Genomic DNA, 23,134 nt, shown 5'->3' on the forward strand with positions numbered 1-23,134 from the left:
CAGCTGCCTGAGAGCCCAGTCGTTTTTATTACTACTGATATGTCATTATAATAATTATTGAAGTCATAAGCCATAGGTGTCACCCCTACCCCATTAAGCCCGAACAGACTTCAATTATATTACAACCTTGCCACTTGACTTTGAATGTATTTTCTCTGCCATTGCAATGCTTGCCTCTGTGGAAGTTGTTTAAAAAAAGCTTCATTATTGCACATTTGCTCCAATGCCAACAGCAACAGCAACTACCGACCATGCTGGTGCCATATGATGGTCATCACATGCAAGGACGATGCAGTGCAGAAGGATTGTTTTATTTATTTTTTTGTTTTTTGTAATTATTGTTTTACTCCCACACGGTTGGTGGAAGTGTTACACCAATAAGTTGTTGGTTAGCAGTCATAAAAAACAAAATAAGAATATCTTGTTTCATTGGATACAAAACAGTAGAAATTGTGATTTTCAAGGTTAAGATTGGGGCACTGTGCACTAAACAAAACTCTGTAAATGGTAGGGAAACATCAGACAGGCTTATGTGAGGGATGCCAGCAAGAAGAGTCAGTGGAGCATATAGTTTTGAGTTGTAGGAGGTGTGGGACAGAGAGAGAGAGAGAGAGATGATGAGGGGAAAAATAAAGGAATTAAGGGTGCAGGAATTCACATTAAAAGGATTTCTGGGCATGGGTGAGAGAGCACTGGTTAGGATATCGCTGGCCCTTTTTAACGTCCACATTTAGGAGGATCTGTTGTCAGACATGGAATATAATATTTGGATAAGATAAGACAGACTTTACTGATCCCACACTGGGGAAATTCACTCACTATAGCAGCTCCAAATATAACACAACCGATAAGAAAATATACATTAAATAAAAATAGAATAGAAAAATACAAGATAATGAAAATAGAATAAGAGTTGCATGTACACTATATACAGCTCTTTACACAGAAGGGATTGATATGGAATATCGCACAGGTTACAGCAGGAGGTAGTGGCATGGTATACAAATAAATAATTGCACTGGACATAAAGTATATATAAGGCAGTATAGATTGGTAAACATATATGAATATACAGTACAGGTCTAATATTTGTGTTTAGGAAATTATATAATTATAAATATATGTATGTGAAACTGTACAGTACTAGTAGTGCAAATAGTATATTAAATAGTGTTGACAGAGACAGACAGTGCTACATTATGTGGTTGCTAAGTTAAATAGTCTGACAGCTGTATATATATCAATATTAATATATAGTAATATTCATATGTATGTTTTCTTTTGTATATAATGACCTAAATGTCACTAAATCCTACACACAGAGGAGTATTCATTATTCATTATTCATTATTCATAAACAGGAATAGCTGATGGTGCTGATATGCACACACACACACACACACACACACACACACACACACACACACACACACACACACACACACACACACACACACACACTCCGGAGCAGAAGGTGGCGGTAGTGCACCAATAGGCTGGATCCCTGCCGCAGTCCCACCAGAAGAAGAAGATCTTGTTCGTCCAGTCGTGCAGAGTGTGCTCTCGAGCCGTGCCGCTTTGGGGTACTTGTTGTGGAGAGTCGTCTTGGCTGTCTGCTGTTGTGTGTCTATTAAATAGTGAGAAGACTTTCGCAGTATGGCGTTAAACCTCACCATCAACACAAGCAATCCTCCCTTAGGTGAGTGAGAGCCTGAATAAACACTTCTTCAGAGAGTGTGCATGCTCTGACTGTAGAGGACTAGAAGTTAGCTTCCGTTACGTGTCATCCTGTTAAATGAAACAAACTCAGACTGTAAACTCCTCCTTTGATGTTTGCTTGTATAATCACATACAGATAGCAGAGCCAGGAAACCTGCAGACACTGGACCAGTTCAACATTTCATAGTTGATACATTTTTGAGGCGATATTAAAAGTAAAAGTTGCATTAATTGTTGAATAATGTGCAGTTAGTTGAATTAAATAGCGGATCTTTCTAACTCGAAATATGGGAATAGACACGAAGAAACGATTGCGAAGTGGTTTATTTAGCAAAGAAGCTCTGTAACTTGAGCTAACGTTATATATGAATTAAAATTGGTGTGACTGTGTGGCCATATAAGTTAAAATGGGCGTGTTTCAGTTTGCTAACGTTACTAGCACACTAGCATGAGGATAGCTAGGTAGCACTAGCTCTAACAAGCTAGCGATGTGTTGCAGTCGTGGCAGACAAACCAAACCACAACATGTGCACACAGGCTACCTCACACTTTACTCTTCCACTCAGCCTTGATTGTGGACTGCCTATAAACATTGTTTACATGTATCCATACACTCTTTATGAACTTAGAAACGACACACGGACAAATGATGACATTACATCATGACCAGTACAGGCTGACATTAGCTAGCTAACCCCGGTTAGCTCAGCTGGGTGCTTTGTGTTTAGACGTATGCTATGTTAAATGTTGTTAGACTGTATCTACAACGCATTTTATTCATATGTCACCATTCATTACACAAAGAACAGGGGTTTTTCCCGGTGGTTAGTGTCAATACTTTGTACCAAGATAAGCTAATGTGTAGCTTTCGGTAAACGGCGTCATAGACGGTAGCAGGCTGACGCAAGCGGCTGCAACGTGGACTGTTGGATGGACACTGATGGTTGCACTCTTGATTTCTGTTTCATTTGCTGAGAACCAGCAGTCCTCCTGGGAAGAGGGGTTAAAGGCAGCCTGTTGTTTTGGTGCACACAACTACCAGGACTAATAAAAGTAAAACTATATATTTTGTTAAACCTATATGGTCGACTGTTAACTGTCAGGAAAGCTGAGAGAATGAGGAACAAGATCTCTGTGATCTCTTTGACAAACATTAGCCTACATCAGGTGAACATCAAAACTCAGAGTATTAGTCTTTTAGAAAATTATATTTAGCTTTTTATTTTTTTATCATCTGTTTAAACTTTTAAAAGTTAAGATTATATGTTGAGCAGATAAACATACAACACTGCTGTGTGCGTTTTTCATAACAGGACCAGTTCAACGGGTTCTCTAACCTAAATGTCTGAAGTGAATCCGGTTGCCCTTGACTTACTCTAGCACTTTCTCTGACTGAAGCCAGTTTAGGTTGTTAAGCCATGTTTACCCAGACTCATAACAAAACCCTAACAAACACTGAAATCATGTCTTCCGTCCTGCAGGGGCGCTTCTGGCTGCAGAGCATGTGAAGAGCAGCGTGCAGGTATCAGTGGAGGAAGGCAAAGACACCCGGCTTCAAGTCTCAGAGTAAGTGACATAATTATTATGTGAAGTTTGTGTATTTTGTTGTTTCAGTGCAATGATACTCAACTTAAGACCCAGGGCCAAATCTGGCTCGCAGTAGGGTACTGGGTGGTCTTGGGAGCATTTTCTGATTCACAATAAAAATAATTGGTTTGTTTGTTTGTTTGTTAGTAAATAAATATTCAATTATGTCCCATCATTAGCCTGTCAGTGTTCTGTATAGTGTGCAGTAGCGGTGATGCTTGGTTTGCTGTGACTGGATTTGCCAGTCACAGATGAGTGAGGACTGCAAACGTTGGAAGGTTGGCAATGAAAACAGTCATTTCAATGAAAAATGGACAAATTAATTTGCCTTTATTTTTTGCCACCTCATATCAGTCATAAACCACAATATAATTTGTCAGTTGCTGTATGCAAGGTTGCTGATATCAGACATCATCTTGAGCCAAAACAACTCACTCTAGCTTCAGTGCAGCGGTCCAGCCTGGTAGTACCAGAAGAAAAGAGAAGATTATGACTTCTGTCGCGTTGACGTACATTAACATAATGTTTATTCATTTTATCTGATAAAATATTATTAATGTTTGGTTATTAACTTGGCCCCTGGCCTTCTGTCATTTTTGTGGCACCCAGGCTAAGCAAGTTGAGTACCCCTGCTTATTACTCATTTATCTCAACTCTACATTCTCTTTCGTTTCCTAAGTGCAATCCAGTTCAATGATACCAACTCTATCAGCCGGTACTTGGCTCGGGTGGCTCCCGCTCTTGGCCTCTACGGAGCCAACATGATGGAGCAGACTGAGGTGCGTACCTTTATTTGTGTGTGTGATATGCCTTGTAATCGTTTCGATATTTGAGATGGTGTTGTGCTATCTGCAGGTCGACCACTGGTTGGAGTTCAGTGCTCGGCGTCTGTGTGGTCAGCCTGGTTTGGCTGTGGCACTGGGTGAACTGGATAAGGCCCTTTCCCTGCGGACCTTCCTGGTCGGACATGCCATCACCCTGGCTGACCTTTCTGTCTGGGCTGCCCTCAAAGGTCATGGGGAATGGCCCAGCCAGGGCAAATCCTTCTCCCATGTCAGCCGCTGGTTCTATTTCCTGAGCTCACAGGTTCCCTTCAGTGCTGTGGGCAACAAGTATGCTGTAAAGAAAGCTCCAATGAGCAAATCCAATGTAAGTTCAATTTCAGAAACTGATGTGATCTTATTTTTATAACATCTGGAGTCTTGAGATTAATTGGTGGATTATTGTGTTTGTGATCACTTTATTGAAACGTAATCTGACCTCACTGGAACTCACGGTGGGGAGAAAAGTAACAGAATAAGTATGACACAAAATTTCAAGCTGTCCTTTTTTTGTCCCTGGTCAACAGTCGGATGAGAAGAAGCAGGATGTTGGCAAGTTTGTGGAATTGCCAGGAGCTGAGATGGGCAAGGTGGTGGTTCGATTCCCCCCTGAGGCCAGCGGGTAAGGCTTGATCTGGAGTTCAGGAGAAGTTCAGATTATATATTGTTAGAGTGTGCATTAGGAGTTTAGTAGTTTTCTTAACAGGGACCATCTTTCTGTCTTTCTGTGGCCAGATACCTGCACATCGGCCACGCCAAGGCTGCTCTGCTCAACCAGCACTACCAGGTCACATTCAAAGGCAAGCTCATCATGCGCTTTGACGACACAAACCCCGAGAAAGAAAAGGAGGACTTTGAAAAGGTAAGATACTGTGATGTGAGTTGTGCACCATTATTAAGAAACCAGAAACAGTACTGTCTTTATTCATCAGATGAAAACAAGAGGCCAAAAAGGTTTTGGGTTCTTATTTACACATTTCTTTACTTAGGTAATCCTGGAAGATGTTGCCATGCTCCAAATCCATCCAGACCAGTTCACTTACACCAGTGACCATTTCCCCACCATAATAGGGTTTGCGGAACAGCTGCTTGCCGAGGGCAAGGCCTACATCGACAACACCCCTCCTGAGCAGATGAAGCAGGAGAGGGAACAGCGTGTTGAGTCCAAATGCAGAAATAACAGTACGCCTGGGGAAACATGACATGATTACCAAAGTGAATGTTCAAGCTACAACATGCACATTTCTAAACTTAATGAGGCCACAATATGCAACTTCTCTCTCCTGTGTAGCGGTGGAACAGAACATGAAGATGTGGTCAGACATGAAAGCTGGGACAGAGTTTGGTCAGACCTGCTGCATGAGGGCCAAGATGGACATGAGCTCCAACAACGGTTGCATGAGAGACCCCACCCTCTTCCGCTGCAAGAACGCTCCCCACCCTCGCACTGGAAACACCTACAAGTACTTGACTTTGACTTTAAAGTCCAGGGAGGGGCGAGCTAGACTATCAGTTGTAATGATTTGTGATTTAAAAAATCTAATTGTTGTTGAAACTGTCCCCTTCTTTTCCTCCAGAGTCTACCCAACATATGACTTTGCCTGTCCCATTGTGGACAGTTTGGAGGGTGTGACCCACGCTCTTAGGACCACAGAGTACCACGATCGTGACGAGCAGTTCTACTGGATAATTGAAGCCCTGCGCCTCAGGAAGCCCTACATCTGGGAGTACGCCCGACTCAACCTCAACAACACAGTGCTGTCAAAGAGAAAGCTCACCTGGTTCGTCGACCAGGGATACGTTGACGGATGGTAGGTTTAATGGTGACTGACGTTTAGTAATCCGGGAAGGTGTCTATTACTTCTACTACTTAGTTCTCTGTGCTCTGTCACAACCTCCTTCCCCTTGTCCCCCAATTCCCCCTATCTTCCTCCCCGTCCTCTCTTTACCTTGACATTTTTCCCTTTCCCAACCCCATGTTCTCTTTTGACTTTTCTTATCTTGTCCTCCAGGGATGACCCTCGCTTCCCCACTGTCAGAGGAGTCCTGAGGAGAGGAATGACTGTTGAGGGTCTGAAACAGTTCATAGCAGCCCAGGTACATATATTTTTTTAATACTAAATAAATAATAAACAAAGCAGGCTATGCGAAAGCCTAACAAACCCTAAACAAACGTATTCTGCTGAATGTTTCTGCTGAATGTTTATTTTCGTCGTCTGTACATCTTTTGCGTGGATTACATTAATAAATTAGTCTTATTTGCTTTTCGTTCGTGGAGCTTTTTGTGCACATACAGTGACGTTGAGAGTGTGCAGCTCTCCACCGCTCTCTGTCTCGCCTCTGACCAAGAAGTCAGCTGAATGGAGGAGAGACGGACAGCGGAGAGAGTTGACAACAGCTGCACTGTGCTGAAAGCTTCTTGAGTAAAAACACCTGTGTGACAGCTGACGTAAAACAAGGATCGGCTTAAAAACGGCTTAATTCAGCTCAACATAGCCTCTAATGATGAGTTTTAAAAATGCCTTAATCTGCTCACATATTGATCTTGTATTTGAATGTCAACATTAAGGATTTCATATTTTGCTCGATTCTTGCTTACCTATAGTATTCATGGAGTGCACAATTCTGTATCAATTTAAAATTTATTTTTCTTTTTCCCTCCGCTTTCTAGGGTGGATCAAGGTCAGTGGTGAACATGGAGTGGGACAAGATCTGGGCCTTCAATAAGAAGGTACATTTTTCTCTTCTTAGTCATCTCATGTCTACGCCTGATTGTCTGAACCTAGCTGTATACTTGAATGGTGATAAAAATGTTCCTGACATTCAGTTAATAACTGAACTAATCATTTCAAATCTGCCTAATGGTCCCTTTGTAGACGACTGACTGTGTCAAACTCTAAATTAAAGACATGATATAATCGTACATTTTATTATCACTCAACTTTGAAGCAGTCTTAGAATCAGACTGTTGAATTGTATCTTGTAGGATACAATTGCAGAACACTTTGATATACTGACATTTAATGTGTTATTTTTGAAGGATAGGAGCTAATTTTAAGTTTGTCTGACCTAGTTTCTATGTTAGAGAAAGAGGGGATATAGTGAATGAATATGACACAAACCTCACTGACAGAGGTTCAGAGAATTGCCTGCGGGTTCACTGCTGGCATGGCTTCTTTCTGCTTTGCTGTTCTCATTCTGTTAAACATTTTAATTTGCTACCTGGTTTCGTGCCTCCCTACCCCACCCTCACCCTCCATATCACTCCCAATAACACTGAAACCCTCAAAACCAAACCAGCTGCTTCATTTCATGTCCCACATTTGTTTGTATTCATGTTGTCTCAGCCAATTCCATCTGTCTGGACATCAGTGTTGCTTCCTCTGTGTGGTTTTCCTTGCTGGCACTTGCTGCTTCATCTCAGAGTCAAGTAGAAGGTGTGAAGCTAATAGTTTAAAAATGTACATAAACGGAGAGCGAAGAGGTGGTTAGACACAGCACACATATCTAATGCCTGGAAAAGAACAAATAAGAGTTTCAGACCTTAGTTTAAAATAAAAGCGAGTGTCGGGCTAGTCTTGCATCATTTGTGGAGTTGAATACATGCTGTAAGGATGCATCAGTGACACAATTGGACAGCAGTGTTGACAGTCAATGTTAGGTTGAGTTTTAGGAACAGCTGCTTCTGTTTTTGCAAAGGGCTTCATATGCATGGTCAACTAACTTCTCCTCCCCCGCCTTCTTCAGACAGTCTCATGCCCCCAGAGTTCTTTCACGTTAACTTGCCAATATTTAAAGTTGCTGCAACAGCAGCTCATGTTTAAATGTGGTAGCAGACGTTATTCACAGTTTATTTTAGATTGTCCAACTCAGGTATAACAAACCAAATGAAAAATAGTTTCCACTGTAGTATGTCTCAGTGGTTCCCAAAACCTGTTCACTTTCCTGCGCTGGCTCAAGAACTGCATTCCTTACTCTACCTAATACACTGCTCTTATGTTAATTGGGGAATTTTAAAGATTTCATTATACACTTCTTAGGTGCAAGTAGTCATGTATGTCTTCAACTATTGTTCTCTGTGGCTGTTTAATGGACAGTTTGCTTACTGGTGTCACACATGCCTTACTAGCAAATAGCCACAAATGTATTTGATTACATTTGTGTCTGAAATATGTTGCAAAACACAAGAAAAAGCCATAATAAAGCTTCACTGACTCAGCTCAAGCTGAAACAGGTTTGAAGTCATGTCAGCAGAATACAACAGATTAAAGCAATAAAGTCACTAAATATGAATCTATGACTTTTAATCTGGTATCTCTGCAGGTGCTGCTATTTAAATCAGTTGCAGTAGTAGTCCTTGCAATTTCAAGCTAATGTTAATAACATTTCAAGACTTTCAAGACGTGCTGTACTTAGATTTCTGCGTTATTATCGATCCCACCGCTTTTCATGGTGAGACAGGCTCTCTGCAGCATTCAAGCGCCATGATTACCCAAGCGCCCATGCTTCTCTCATGCGACAAGTTTTCTGCCAGAAAGGCTGTCGAACATGTGGTTAACATTGTGAAATTTTATATTTTCCTAAACCTAACCAAGAGGTTTTGTTGCCCAAACATAACCAAACTGCGACTGAAAGCTGAAGATAATAATAAAAAAAATAAAAAAATCAATAAAAGAAAAGAAACAAACAAAAAACTGTACTCACCAGCAACTGAAACCCAGTTTCCAGTTACAGGCCCTGTGATTAACCCATTCATCCACCACTACTTCCTAGCTAGACTTGGATTTTGTCACAATTTATCCTATGTATGAAGCTTTTCTAAATAAGCATTCTATGTCACCTGACGAGCACTGGCGCCTAACCAGTCCTAGTGCCTGAATGCTATGCAGGGCATGTCTTGGCAAGAAAAGCAGTGGAATTCATAATGGCGTTAAATTTCTCCTCTTCTGTTTTATTTCATGACTATCCCATGTATATACGTGTTGGGCAACAGAAAACATACAGATCATCATCATCAACTATCATTAGATCCCCAGAGGAAAGAATTATTTTTAATTTATTTATCTAATTACTTTATATTTTATTTATCCATTTTGTGTATTTAGGGTTGGGATTTTGTCGCCTGGTGGATGATGTTGCCAATAAGATAAAAAACATTCTCAGAACAGGCGAGAATCGTAGATTGCGTTCAGCATTGTGCTTTCTCAATACAAGAGTAAAAAGCATTGTTTGAGGCATAGCCAGAGGGGAAATAGAAGAGACAAACAAAACAGGAAGTTGTAACAGTTGTATCGAGGAAAAAGCGGCGAGGGGAAATTATGTAAGCGGTCCATTCTATGTAAATGTGTCTCTACCTCTTTCCTCTCTTTCTTCCTCCCTCCTTGTATCGGACATTAAACAGCATCTCACTCTTCTGTTTCCAAGCTGCCAATTAGCTGTCTGAAGGTACTCCTCCACCTCCTCCTCTTGCCCATTTTCACCCACCTCCTCCCCGCTTTCACCATGGGCTGGTTTGTCTGAAAATCTGCCAACAACCTCCGCTATTTTACCAGCCACATATCTATCATCAATCATCTATCCTAGTAGTTTAAAAAGCAAAGGGCAGCAGAGTTGTGTAACAGTAGGTCTGAGAAGCATGTCCTTTAGCAGGACACTTGGAGACTCCACCAGCTCCCTGGTGCTGTTTAAAATTTGACCTCTGATCTAATTGTGGACGACGCAGTAGAGACGTAATCACATGATTTAATGAAGTGGTTTGTCCTCTATGTGAAAGCTCATCTTCTATCTTGGCACAAAAGTAAAATAGTATAGTTAGTAATATGATAAAACAAGGGATCAGTGTTATTCTCTTGCACATCATGTTTTTTTTTTACCCGTTTGTTGCTTTCATCACTTACCATTCTCCATCCTCACTGATTTAAACTGACTGAAGTAAACATGGTGGGCGGTGTAACTGCAATGTATCACTCAGAGTGGACAGGATGCTCCACTCTGCAGCCCTTCTGTGATTTAAACCCAGGGAGTAAGATTGGTAGATTTTTCAAATACAGCTTTAAATCTGTCTCAAACATACCAGTTACATAAACTGTAAAATATATTTAAAAAGTCAGCAGTTCAGACCAGAGAAACTAGACCTTCATATCATGTTAAAACCTCCTCCCTTCATGTCTTCCTAGCATCTATTCCATCCGTCCTTTTGTCCGTTGCAGCTTTTTGACTCAGCAGTTGAGATTTTTTCCTCTTCAATTATTGACAATATCCACTTCATTTAACACTATTTTTTATTCATGTGAGATTTCAAAAGTGCTTCACACTTGATTTCCTAAAGCACCAACATCACACCCTCTGTTACTGAAGAGGTCAAAGGTCATTGCCAAATTGCTCTGCACAGATAATTGGCATTTTGTCCTAATTACTGATTAAGACCTTTTAACATGTTTTTTTTTCTGTAATAATCAGTCATTACCACAGATATACGTTTGATGCCACCTTTAGGACATAAGTTAATAAAACTGTTTTGTTTGAAGATAATGTTAGTTTGAAGTGTGTCTGGTTTTGGAGTTAATCTGTGGAAACTGAGCTTATCAACTGGTTCTTTTCCATTGTTGTTAGAACTGTGGACTATTATTGTTCCCACTTTCGCCTACTGAAAATGTCTACTTCCGTTGCGCTGTGAAGTAGTTTGTGTAAAACTATCCACCAACGCTTCTTTGGGATCTTCTCTTATAACCTAAACAACATTGACCCTGCTGGGATGATGTTGTTTCTGCTAATACTCTGCTGCTAATCCTCAGTTATCTTTGGGCTCCTGTAAACACTCCAGCTGGCTGGTAAAATAGTGAAAGTGGATGGTGGCTGAATAAGCAGCTGAAGAAAAGCTTGTTTGCCATACCTTCATACAATCATGATTCACTCATGAAATCAACTTTTCTTTCTCCACTCGTCGTTCTTATTGTTTCTTACTTTCTTCCTGTGTCACTCATTGAGCAGTTTTTTTTTTCTGGTGGAAACGGTTTTTGAATAAAGTTGCATCATTTTCTGTTTTGTCCTTTCATTACTCAGCATTTTGAATGTGGAAATTGTTATAAAGCACTAGTCTGCCCTTTCTTTTACTGACCTGTTTGTGTGTGTGTGTGTGTCTTTGTGTGTGTGTGTTAGGTTATTGACCCGGTAGCTCCCAGGTACACAGCTCTGTCCAGCTCCTATGTGGTTCCCGTTTCCATCCAAGAGGCTACAGAGGAGATGAAGGAAGTGGCCAAACACCCTAAGGTTAGAGCTCTCTCTCTCTCAATCAGTTTCTATCCAACTGGCTTTATTCCGTATGTTTGTTTAAATCCTACAACACTCAACTTCTGTGTCCATCCAGAACACAGAAGTGGGCATGAAACAAGTGTGGTACGGACCTCGAGTTCTGGTCGAAGGAGCCGATGCTGAGACGTTCTCAGAGGGAGAGATGGTCACCTTCATCAACTGGGGCAACCTCATCATCACCAAAATCAACAAGTGTGTAGGCTCATTGTTAAGAAGATCCATATTGTTGCTGAGAAACGTGGCGCTGCATTAACGTTAAGCTGTGTTTTTCCACTCACTCTTTCTCACTCCTCAGAGGGGCCGATGGTAAGGTAGTATCCATGGAGGCTCGTCTGAACCTGGACAACAAGGATTTCAAGAAGACAACAAAGATCACATGGCTGGCTGAGACAAACAGTGCCCCCCTGCTGCCCACCATCTGCATAAACTACCAGCCTCTGATCTCCAAAGCAGTCATCGCCAAAGACGACGACTTCAAAGAGTTCATTAATAAAAACAGCAAGGTCTGTTCTTTAGTGTGTTTTTAACCTCCCAGACATTTGCTGGTCACCTTTATATCTTTTGTTGACTTTGTCTCACTCTCACTCTCTCAGTTGGAGGAGAAGATGCTTGGAGATCCCTGCCTGAAGAACCTGAAGAAAGGTGACATCATCCAGCTCCAGAGACGGGGCTTCTACATCTGTGACCAGCCCTATGAGCCAGTCAGGTGAGGGGAAAGGACCTTTTATACGTTTGAACCACCCCAGTTGATGGAGATCCTTCCAGTACTATCACACTTTCCTGCTGTCTAACCATGTTGATCATCCTACTGTCTGTGTCTAATATCGACAGTCCTAACAGCTGTAAGGAGAGTCCCTGTGTCCTGCTCTACATTCCCGATGGTCATGTCAAGGAGATGCCAACTGCTGGATCCAAGGACAAGAGCAAGAGCCAGGCCTCTAGCAACACAGTGAGTGTTTCTGATTTTAATTATATTAATACCAATTATCTACATTTTATCTGTCAGACTTGTTATGATTATATAAGTCCTCTTAAATGAGCCAACGGCTGCACTCAGTTGAATCTTGTTAAACTGTAAGTCAGTGTTCTGCCCCTCACCTAAGTCAGCTTGTTGATTATTTAGACACTAATCTGATTTTATGATGGGCATCCACTAGCTGTAAAATAGGAGGGGATTTTCAGGCATATAATAAAGACGGGGTACCCTCCTAGGGCTGGGTACAGAAAGTGGGTAAACAAAACATTGAAAACTGAAACAATGCCTGGTACCTCAACTCAGTTTCTTGCTCTTGCTCTTCCTCTCTATCTTTAAATCTGTCTTACCTCTTGTCTTAGCCTGCCGCCCCCGCCAAGGCTGCCCCTGCCAAGGCTGCCCCAACCTCTGCCCCAGCTTCCGCCCCAGCGCCTGCCTCCACCTCAGCCGGTGACTTGTTCTCGAGCATTGTAGCACAAGGTGAAACTGTCCGCCAGCTTAAGACTGCCAAGGCTCCTAAAGACCAAGTGGACAAGGCGGTTCAGCAGCTGCTTTCTCTAAAGGTAGGTCAGCTGTCATTCAAAGCAACAAAATAAAGACTCTTAATTATTCCAATGTTTTGCAATCTCATTCTTCCCTCTCTCTTCAGGCCCAGTTCAAGCAGCAGACAGGTATGGATTACAAACCAGGCATGGCTCCTCCCACCTCTGCTCCAGCTCCGCCCACCTCTGCTCCAGCTCCGCCCACCACACAGACAGACTCCACCTCCTGTCCACACGCCCGCGTTACTCATCAGGGCGAGCTGGTCAGGAAACTGAAGGCAGAGCAGGCACCTAAGGTACCCGGACATTTGTCCAATTACTAATCATCTCCACATCTGTTTGTCCAGTCAGCACTCACATCCCAAGTCATCCGTCGTGTCCTCATTCGTTGTCCAGTGAATTCTCGCGTCCAGAGTAGTTCGTCTAGTTGCTTGCTCGTATCCCAAATGATTTCTCCAGTCATTGCTCCATGTCCCCACGTCATTTGCATGCCAGTCAAGTTTATCCTTAACTTCCTGCAACAATAAGCTGGTTTGTTGATGGTACCAGGACCAGATTGATGTAGCAGTGAAGCAGCTCCTCGCTCTCAAGGCGGAGTTTAAAAAGATGACCGGTCAGGATTACAAACCAGGGATGGCCCCCCCTTCCACTCCCACCTCCTCTGCTCCTTCTCCTGCGACCACCTCTTCCTCTTCTTCTTCCTCTTCCTCCTCCTCCTCTCCCTCAGGCGTGTATGAACGTGTTGCACAACAGGGGGAGGTTGTGAGGAAACTGAAGTCTGAAAAAGCCCCCAAGGTATTCCGATGTAACAGTAGAGATGTAGTGAAAACATGTCAAATAAAAACGGGTGCTTATAAGCTCAAAGTATAATTGTTAACATATGAGAAAGAATCTCAAACATGGTTAGATCATGTCCTAAGAATTTTCAATAAGCACACCCACTTCAGGTTCAAGCACCACCCATGTACAATTTAAGCCACGCCCATTCCAAGTACAGATACAAATACAGATAATTTAGTTGGTTGAACAGATACAGGTAATAGTGTACTCGCTCATCCTTGCCTGGCTATTGAAAGTGAAAATCAGTTAAATTCTTAAATGAGTGATTTTTTGGTATCAAGATTTTTATAATTCCATTTCATTGCAATATTAATATTTTTGACATATATTATATTGATATGTTAATTATACACATGTTCTGTTAGAGCACCTTGACAGGATTAGAAAAACTGCTGCGAATTGAGTCACAGTATTCTTGTCCATGTCTCCCCAGGACCAGGTTGACGCAGCAGTGAAACAGCTGCTCGCCCTGAAGGCAGAGTACAAACAGATCACAGGCCAGGAGTACAAGCCTGGAGCGGCCCCAGTTCGGAAAGCCCCCGCCCCAGTCCAGAGCAGCGCCAGCCCTGCCCTTGCTGCTGCTACCCCTGCAGCTGCCACCGGCCTCTATGAGAGGGTTGCTGAGCAGGGAGAATTGGTCAGGAAACTGAAGACTGAAAAGGCCTCTAAGGTGAGACAACATATGCATCTGCTACCAGTGTTTCCCTGCTTCCACAGTCTTTTTTATAGTTAAATAGTTCTGCAGCTGTTCCTGCTGCTATGACTAACTGGTTCTCTTCATGCTGGCTGTTCATCAGGATCAAGTAGATGCTGCAGTGAAGCAGCTGTTGGCACTAAAGGCAGAGTATAAACAGCAGACCGGACAGGATTACAAACCAGGATTACAAACCACAAGTAGCCCTGCTCAGACCCAGTCCAGCTCTTCTGCGAAGCAGTCCAGCTCTTCTCTGCAGGCCCAGGAACTGTTCTCACAGGTGGCCCAACAGGGAGAGCTGGTGAGAAAGTTAAAGTCTGAGAAGGCCCCCAAGGTAAGGAACCAATCACAGAGTTGCATTAAATATAACTAGTACTGGGGAGGGACAAAAACAACCACTGTCCTTCCATTTCAGGACCAGGTGGATCAAGCCATAAAGACTCTCCTGGACCTGAAGACCCAGTACAAGACACTCACTGGGGAAGAGTACAAACCAGTGGCCGCTGCTGGGGCCACTGGAGGAGAGGATAAAAACCGCAAGGAGAGGGAGAACAAGTCTGAGAAACAAGGAGGAGGAGGAGGGAAGAAGGGTAAAGGAGACAAAGCCAGCCAGGGCAAAGAGGCCTCAGGAGGAGCAGGAGGCTCAGGAGAGGGTCAAGGACCTAAGAAACAAACACGGTGAGAGACTGGAACCTGATGAAAGGAGAGAGGTGAAGAAGTACATCCTGATGATGATGATGATGATGAAACATTTTAAACGTTACCAGCCAGCACAATGTTCAGTATAAAATAGAACTCCATAATGGCAAGTTTTTACCAGATTTCAGCTAAAATGATAATCCTCATTAGAATAAATACTGTGAACATTGTTCTAGGGATATTGAGGAACAAAATTTTATTTTACTTTTTGCATCTGAAGTCAACTTTGCTACTTTGAACTCTTTCTTTCTGTCTCTCTCTGTAAGTGCAGATTGAACCTCTCCTATCATACATCATACTGTTATTTTGATATTTCTAACTATAATGATTGGTGGACATATTTCTCCCTCATCCTGCATGTGGAGCAAGGCTCAGCAGACTGAAGAACATTGTATGGATATAGTCAGATGCATGGCGAGATCATATGGCGGTTAGGGTTGTACGTAAAATGATTTGGCTGAAATGGACTGGAAGCGGAGTGTGTGAGCCAATAAAAAGCCTTTTACTGAACCATCCCCTCCGAATTCTGTTTTGAGTGAATTATAGCTATTTAAATGATATGTTTCTTTGGCTAGATGCATTATTTTGTGTGTAGGTTTTAAATTGTTACCACATAACACACAGTGACTGGCAGTTGATGGGTAGTTTTATTCAGACCTGACTTTGCCATGAGTTGTATATTTTAGCCTTTAAGCCTTTATACTGGAACATTGTGGGGACAGAAGCACATACTTGGATTTGTTTCTTGGACACTGAAGATGGACCATCTGTAAGCACAACTCTCTGGCTCTGTAGCTTAACGACTGAAGAGTTGTTTTTTTCTTTTTGTGCTCAGATTTGGTGAGTCTTAAATGATTGGTGTGTTTTTCATCTGCTTGTGATCTGCTGTCAGCCCCAAGGATGATATTTGATTGTTCTATGATTGTGCTGCACTACTAATATATATAAATATTTATATTCAGCATGTGTTTCTCTCTACACATTTGGCACATCAACACCCGTGGACTTTTTCATTCTGAAGACTTGCTGAAGTTGAAAATGTCAAAAGTCTTCATATAAGATGCAAAAAGTACAATGAAAACATATGTTCCTCAGATAAAAATGAATAATCTGGATAATGTTGACATAATAATGGGGATTATGCTATTGCCCTTATAGTGCAGCTCTCTCTCTGTTGTGTCAGTTAGCAGTAAGAAGCTGGTTTGATGGCTTTATAGCTGCTGATGTGAGCTTTGATTTGCATGGTTGGCTGGACTGGGAATGGCTCTGTTTTGTTAAGATTGTTTTAATGCACTCAGGAATTATCCTGTACCTGCACCTAGACAAACTAATCAGGCATGACCTGACTTGTCAGTGTGTGTGTTGTGATCATTTCCCAGATCGCTCTGCCACTGTATTCGGGCAGTTCTTAATCACCCCTGCCTTTCATTGTAGAAGTAGTAGTATTCTAATAGTTCTTTGAGTGAGAGCATAATAAACATGTTATGTAGACAATACTGAAATATAGTAAAACAAACTGCTTGGTTCCGAAATAACATCACCAATTCTTAAAAAATCATGATGTCTTCAAACAAAATATTTGATAAAAATGTGTGAATAACAAAATAAAAATACTGCCCCATACTAACTTATTAATTTGTCTCCTGACAGGTTGGGTTTGGAGGCCAAGAAAGAGGAGAACCTGGCTGACTGGTACTCTCAGGTGAGTTAAATAGACACAGGTCTCCTTTATTCTAATTAAGCCTTTTTCTACTTTTAGAAAAGCAACGATAAAGAAAAACAAACACTGGACAACAGAAGTCCAGTCTTTCCTGGAATTTGTTAGAAAATTCCCCTTTATATGTAACGTTGCTCCTCCCCTCCAGGTCATCACTAAAGCGGAGATGATTGAGTACTATGATGTGAGCGGCTGCTATGTTCTGCGGCCCTGGTCCTACTCCATCTGGGAGGCCATTAAAGACTTCTTTGACCGGGAGATTAAGAAACTGGGTGTGGAGAACTGCTACTTCCCCATGTTCGTCTCTCAGGCCGCACTGGAGAAGGAAAAGTCCCACATTGAAGACTTTGCTCCAGAGGTAAAAAAAATATTTTTTTTTATGATGTCCTCCGTGGATAAAATGACATAATGGAGGGAAAAAGCATGTGTTCCACCATTTAAGAAAAATAAATAAATAAATAAAATGACCACCGTATTTGACTGGAACAAGAAGATAATGAATGAATGAACAATATGTCGTTAATAATTATTTAATGGTGCTGTTGTCCCCTTTGTCAGGTTGCCTGGGTAACCCGGTCAGGAAAGACTGAGCTGGCAGAGCCCATTGCTGTCAGACCCACCAGTGAGACAGGTCTGAACCACAGCTCTTTTTCTGACTTAAAGACCAAACTGATTATATAAATGCAGGCACACACACACAGCGTATACAACATCTATAGCTTTTTAGACATTTATCATGGTTTTGTTTTTGCTGTTCTGTTATGTTTGGTATGAAACTTTGGTCTGTTTTGTTCTGATTCAGTGATGTACCCTGCCTACGCTAAATGGGTCCAGTCCCACAGAGACCTGCCAATCAAACTCAACCAGTGGTGTAATGTTGTGGTCAGTATCCTCCTACAGCCATGCCTACACCATCTTTATCTACTGTTTTTTTTCTATGTAGCTTCTCCCACAGTCCCTTCATTTTGTCAGCATGGTTTTAGAATGATAAAAGTTGACTGTTCTGCCCTTAGTAAACGTGTGTGTATGTTCACTTCGTCTGTGTACAGGGATATCTAATAAAGCAATATATTTATTTTTTACTTGTACAACAGCTAGAAGATGGGTACATTACGAAATTGTGTGTATGAAATGACATTCATACACACAACACAGATAGGGTTTCCAAATTGTATTGAATGTGATATGCAAGCAAGGTACTCTAATGGCACTAAGTCTAACAGCACTCTCTGCCAGCCTTGAACTTTTGCTACTTTTCAGAATACAGTAGAGTCTCTTACTGTTTTTGTTATTATTGGTTATTGTTGTAACTCTGTTTGGGAGGCCAAAGATGAGGTGTCCATCTCCAGTTCCAAACCCATCATTTTTCTGTCTCAGATAGCACATTGGACCATCACTGTGTTGCTTGGAGCATGACCAGAGACAATGAGTTAGAGCAATTACTCATACCACTGTCTCTTTACCTTGTAATGTTGCTCCAAATGTATTTTTGTAGTTTATATTTTGGATTATTTTCCTATAGTAGTTATACTTACCTCTGTTATTTCTTTCTTGTACCTTCTATACCTATGTATGTCGTTGTGTTGCTGCAACAACCGGATTTCCCCGCTGGGGCTTGTAATTACAAGCTTGTTGAAGAAAATTGGTACATATAAAAAGACTTAAGGGTGCCAGTCTTCTCTCTTCTTACCTCTTTCTTTCTGGCACCCATTCTTCAGAGATGGGAGTTCAAACACCCCCAGCCCTTCCTGAGGACAAGAGAGTTCCTGTGGCAGGAAGGACACACAGCATTTGCCACCAAAGAGGAGGCAGCTGAGGAGGTAACAGCCCTGGCAACGCTACCACAAGCCCCCTTCTATTGTATTGGCTGAGATGCATAATAGTGCAGTACTTATACAGTACCAAGAAAAGTGATATCGTCCAAACTATGCTGTATTGCAAAAAAGCAGTAAGTCTCTGTTTGCTTTACACTTTGTATATTTGCAGGTGCTTCAGATCCTGGATCTGTACGCCAGGGTGTATGAAGAGCTAATGGCGATCCCTGTGGTGAAGGGGAGGAAGACAGAGAAGGAGAAGTTTGCAGGAGGAGATTACACCACTACTGTGGAGGCATTCATCTCTGCCAGCGGCCGAGCCATTCAGGTACTGTAGTAAACTGGAATACTTCACTTGATCCTCTCGTCCATTCACAATGAGGTCAGCAGAATATTACATGTAATAGATAAAACTTTGATGCTCACTGATGATGAGCTGCAGAGAAACAAACAAAACAATATTTTTTTTTACTTTTACTTGATTTGATTCAATGTTTTACAACATAGTAAACATTGCATTGTCTGAAAAAAACAACAACCCATGAAGTCAGCACGCCTTTGGCATTGCTTTGTGCTTCCTCAGGGTGCTACATCCCACCATCTTGGTCAGAACTTCTCCAAGATGTTTGAGATCACGTTTGAGGATCCGAAGAGGCCGGGTGAGAAACAGCTGGCCTTCCAGAACTCCTGGGGTATCACAACCAGGACCATCGGTGTCCTCACCATGGTCCACGGAGACAACATGGGACTCGTGCTGCCACCCAGGGTGGCCTGCCTGCAGGTAGACACACACACTCCTTCTCTCACAGAGACACTGTATTTGATGGACAATGTTCATCTTTTTTAAAACTTATAAATGTGAAATAACATACCCATTAAGCACAAGAAGCATGCTTTTTTTCTATTCTTATATTTTGGATGTATTAAAAGTAAAGAACAAACAGCCAGCCGAGGATAGACACTGCAGAAAAATAGCAATCATTAAATAGTAAAAATGTCTCTTTGCTTTTCCAGATTGTCATCATCCCATGTGGCATCACTGCCTCCCTACCAGAGCAGGAGAAGGAGGCACTGTTGACCCAGTGCTCTAAATACCAAAGCATGCTGCTGAATGCTGGCGTCCGGGTGAAGACTGACCTCCGAGACAACTACTCCCCAGGGTGGAAGTTCAACCACTGGGAACTCAAGGTTAGCAGTAATAGTATGATAATAGTACTAGTGGTGGCACTTAATAAAGTCTAATAGGCAACAATTTAAAAAAAGGATAAAAGTCACAGCAGCCAAAACTGTTGTGAAAGCATTGATACTGACAGTAGCTTTTTCTCTCTTTCTTTGTTGTCTCCATCTGTGTATTTCTGTGTCTCTTGTCCAGGGAGTTCCTATCCGTCTTGAAGTGGGTCCTAAAGATATGCAGCAGCGTCAGTGTGTCGCAGTGAGGAGAGACTCAGGCGCAAAGGTGACAGTTCCAGAAGCTGAGGTGGAGAAGAGGCTGGTCGCCATGTTGGAGGACATTCAGACCAGCTTGTTTAAGAAGTAAGATGCAACACTACACACTAAGGTCCGACATGCGCTATACTTAGCTTATTATAACTTGACATATCAGCAATCAAGTACAACTTACTACTAAAAAGGCATGTGTTGTTGTTGTTGTAGTAAGTGGAAAAAGTGCAATTGCAACCGGTTTCAATTGTCTAAATCCCACTGAAAGAATTTTACTGTGGGCTTTTGTGTCATGGGATAGAAAAATGTATGTACAGATATGAAAACAGGAGTCATGTCTGCCTGTCGGACCCTTACTCACACATACAGATTACATAAATCCTCACATGGAACTTGCAGCTGGAAGTTGTTTTTAATGTAATGAAATATACTTATATTTGATATATGTATGACCGTATATAGTATACAGAGGGTTGTTAATGTCAAAAGATTGTTCAGTGCTTCGGCTGTCATTGTTTAAGGATAGCTGCACTACTGATCATCTCTAGCAAAAAGGCAACCTGACACATAGTGGTGAACTTCAGCACAATGATCAACCAATTCTGCAGCTCCCAACAGCTTTTCAGAGCTTTATAGTGAGATTTAGCTCATTGTTTAGCTGTCTGGCACAACTTCACTGTTTCAGTTCACTGTCACTGTTTCATAGCCACATTTCAACGAAAAAGCTCTCAAACCCAGTGTGCACAACCGGCATAGCATTTAGCATTTATTTTCTTCATGAGTTGGTTGAGAGCTAAAAGCAAGTGATTATTGGATTCATCATCAGATAGCCAGAAATTAAATTATTAATAATGTTGCTGCATATAACTGCTGGATGTGTGAAGCAACTGCTAACAAGTTCACCATATCAACTTAAAAGGTGACCATTTGTCAAAGCTGTGTTCACCAATTTCCACTGCCCCCTCTGTTATTGCAGATTAAAAATCAACCCGTTTGCCATCCAGCTGGGGGCAACATTGTGTTAAAAATAAGAATAGATGCTTACATGGTGTCCATAAACATACAAGAAAATTGATTAAAATGTATTACGTGTGTGTGTGTTTGTCAGAGCTTCAGATGACCTGAAGAGTAACATGGTGGCTGCAGACACAATGGAACAGTTCCAGAAAGACTTGGACCAGGGCAAGGTGAGTAACACAACCCACACTCAGCACAAACCATTTTACTGTCTGTCCTTACCTGAGCAAATGATTGATAACAATTTTTTCTTGCTCGATAGATTGTCCAGATCCCGTTCTGTGGAGGAATTGAGTGCGAGGATTGGATCAAGAAAACCACTGCCAAGTACGTCCGACATGTAACTGTCTGGCATGAGAGTTTGTGCTTTGCCCAACTTTTTGAGGGAGCAAAATACAACATAGTCCCTCACATTATTGTCTATACAGATAGGAAAAATATTTGTGTCCATCAGAAATAAATATGCAGAGTCACATTATGCAGGTGCTGGGGGGGGGATCACATTTTGCTGTTTCAATTGAGTCATTTCAGATGCATATATTCAAGATTTTTTCAGTCAGTGTTATTTGTACGGTACTATCATAATTTGTCCCATTCAGATCAGGCATCATATTGGGAAAATATAAAATGTGATATCTTAGTTATTCCTGCCCAATTTCACCTCATTTTGCTTTGAGTGCTTCAATTTCAACCAGTAAAGACATTTTTGTGTTGTCTTCTTCTCCTGTAGGGACCAGGACCTGGAGCCTGGAGCTCCGTCCATGGGAGCCAAGAGCCTCTGTATCCCCTTCTCCCCCCTGAAGACACCGCAGCCTGGTCAGATGTGTGTCAGCGGCAAGGAGCCTGCCCAGTACTACACCCTGTTTGGACGCAGCTACTAAAGACCTGCTCTGCTGAAGCACGAGGATGAACATCGTAGTCAAAAAGGGCTTCCCTACCCTTTCTCATCTAGTTCTTTACTGATCTCTTGTAGTTGTCTTGGGTAAAAGGGGTATGGAGGTGACTGGACTGTGGGATTTAGCCTGGGAATATGCTGTTTTTGTTTTTGTTTTTTTTTTAACATACATTAACCTTATTATAATGCATCTGTTTACTCTTCCGTTACTCTCTCATTATTCCGTTAGCCCCGTTTCTCTCCTACCAGGCTGCTAACTCTCTATAGGCCACATCAAAAGAACACTCACTGTCCAGCATTGCTTTGTATTAGGGTGGGAAGTACCACCAGAAACCAGGCAAATATTAAATGTCTTTTCAAAACATGGTAGGTAAAATGGTCAAAGCAGCTGGTCGATTGTGGAAACCAATCCTGAATCAATTTTTTTCCCTTAAGTTTCTCTCAACATTCTGATTTAAATGGGTTTGGGCCTTTTGAAAACTTGAAAAACAAGTACTGATAAAAAAATGTCTGTGGGGGAGGGGAAGTACTCTTTGCCTGCCAGCAGTCCCATCTCTTGCAGCCAAACTGTCTCAGGAACTCTGCAGCTACTCAGGCTTGTAGTTGGGGTGTTATTGTCAGCCCTCCTCTCTCTGTACGACTGGGTACAGTAGGAGGCTCATGGTTCACAGCTTAATACAAATTCCTCATATCTGCCAGAGCCAAAATGACTAAAGCTTTGATGAGCTGTGTGTGGTTAATAGCCTGTAATATAGCCTTCTGCCACTTCACGCCCATTAATGAATTCTACAAGTTGTCTATAATAAAGTAATTTCCATGGCCAACTGTCTTGTGTGGTTTTTCATCCTAGATAAAGATGGGTGTAGGTGCAGAATGAGTTGGTCATTGATTATTAGTGTTAGTATTATTAGCATTAGTATTAGTATTAGTGGTGGTGTTGTACTGGAAATCATTAGATTGTGCAGCTGTACCGAACTGGTCAACATTGTACATATATGTGGTGGAATTAGCATATGCATATTGTACAGCAAGCTTCCTCAGTTACATAATGCTAAGCCTTGTCTA

At 41.8% G+C, this 23,134-nt stretch overlaps 1 protein-coding gene across 4 annotated transcripts; it reads left to right on the plus strand.

Annotated features, from left to right (window-relative positions):
• The first annotated feature begins 1,528 nt into the window (after positions 1-1,528).
• On the plus strand, positions 1,529-22,893 carry eprs1 (glutamyl-prolyl-tRNA synthetase 1). Of its 4 annotated transcripts, none has more exons than XM_051379015.1 (35): positions 1,529-1,699; positions 3,201-3,285; positions 3,986-4,085; positions 4,162-4,455; positions 4,655-4,749; positions 4,863-4,989; positions 5,117-5,309; positions 5,419-5,590; positions 5,705-5,938; positions 6,140-6,224; positions 6,799-6,858; positions 9,552-9,572; positions 11,286-11,396; positions 11,494-11,630; positions 11,734-11,941; positions 12,032-12,144; positions 12,270-12,387; positions 12,774-12,974; positions 13,061-13,249; positions 13,503-13,748; positions 14,227-14,463; positions 14,591-14,821; positions 14,903-15,165; positions 16,837-16,888; positions 17,052-17,261; positions 17,462-17,534; positions 17,706-17,785; positions 18,622-18,723; positions 18,890-19,045; positions 19,301-19,498; positions 19,732-19,905; positions 20,090-20,250; positions 21,266-21,344; positions 21,437-21,501; positions 21,905-22,893. In XM_051379015.1, exons 1-35 carry the CDS (start codon positions 1,657-1,659, stop codon positions 22,053-22,055), a joined length of 5,064 nt encoding a protein of 1,687 aa, XP_051234975.1. In that variant the 5' UTR covers positions 1,529-1,656; the 3' UTR covers positions 22,056-22,893. The 4 variants fall into 4 exon arrangements, with proteins under 4 accessions (XP_051234975.1, XP_051234978.1, XP_051234976.1 ...); XM_051379017.1 differs by lacking the exon at positions 1,529-1,699 and adding an exon at positions 2,665-2,772; XM_051379018.1 differs by lacking the exon at positions 13,503-13,748 and having other exon boundaries at positions 1,530-1,699.
• Positions 22,894-23,134: the final 241 nt, after the last annotated feature.

Source organism: Dicentrarchus labrax, unplaced genomic scaffold (genome assembly GCF_905237075.1).
Source record: "Dicentrarchus labrax unplaced genomic scaffold, dlabrax2021, whole genome shotgun sequence".
NCBI classification, from domain to species: Eukaryota; Metazoa; Chordata; class Actinopteri; family Moronidae; genus Dicentrarchus; species Dicentrarchus labrax.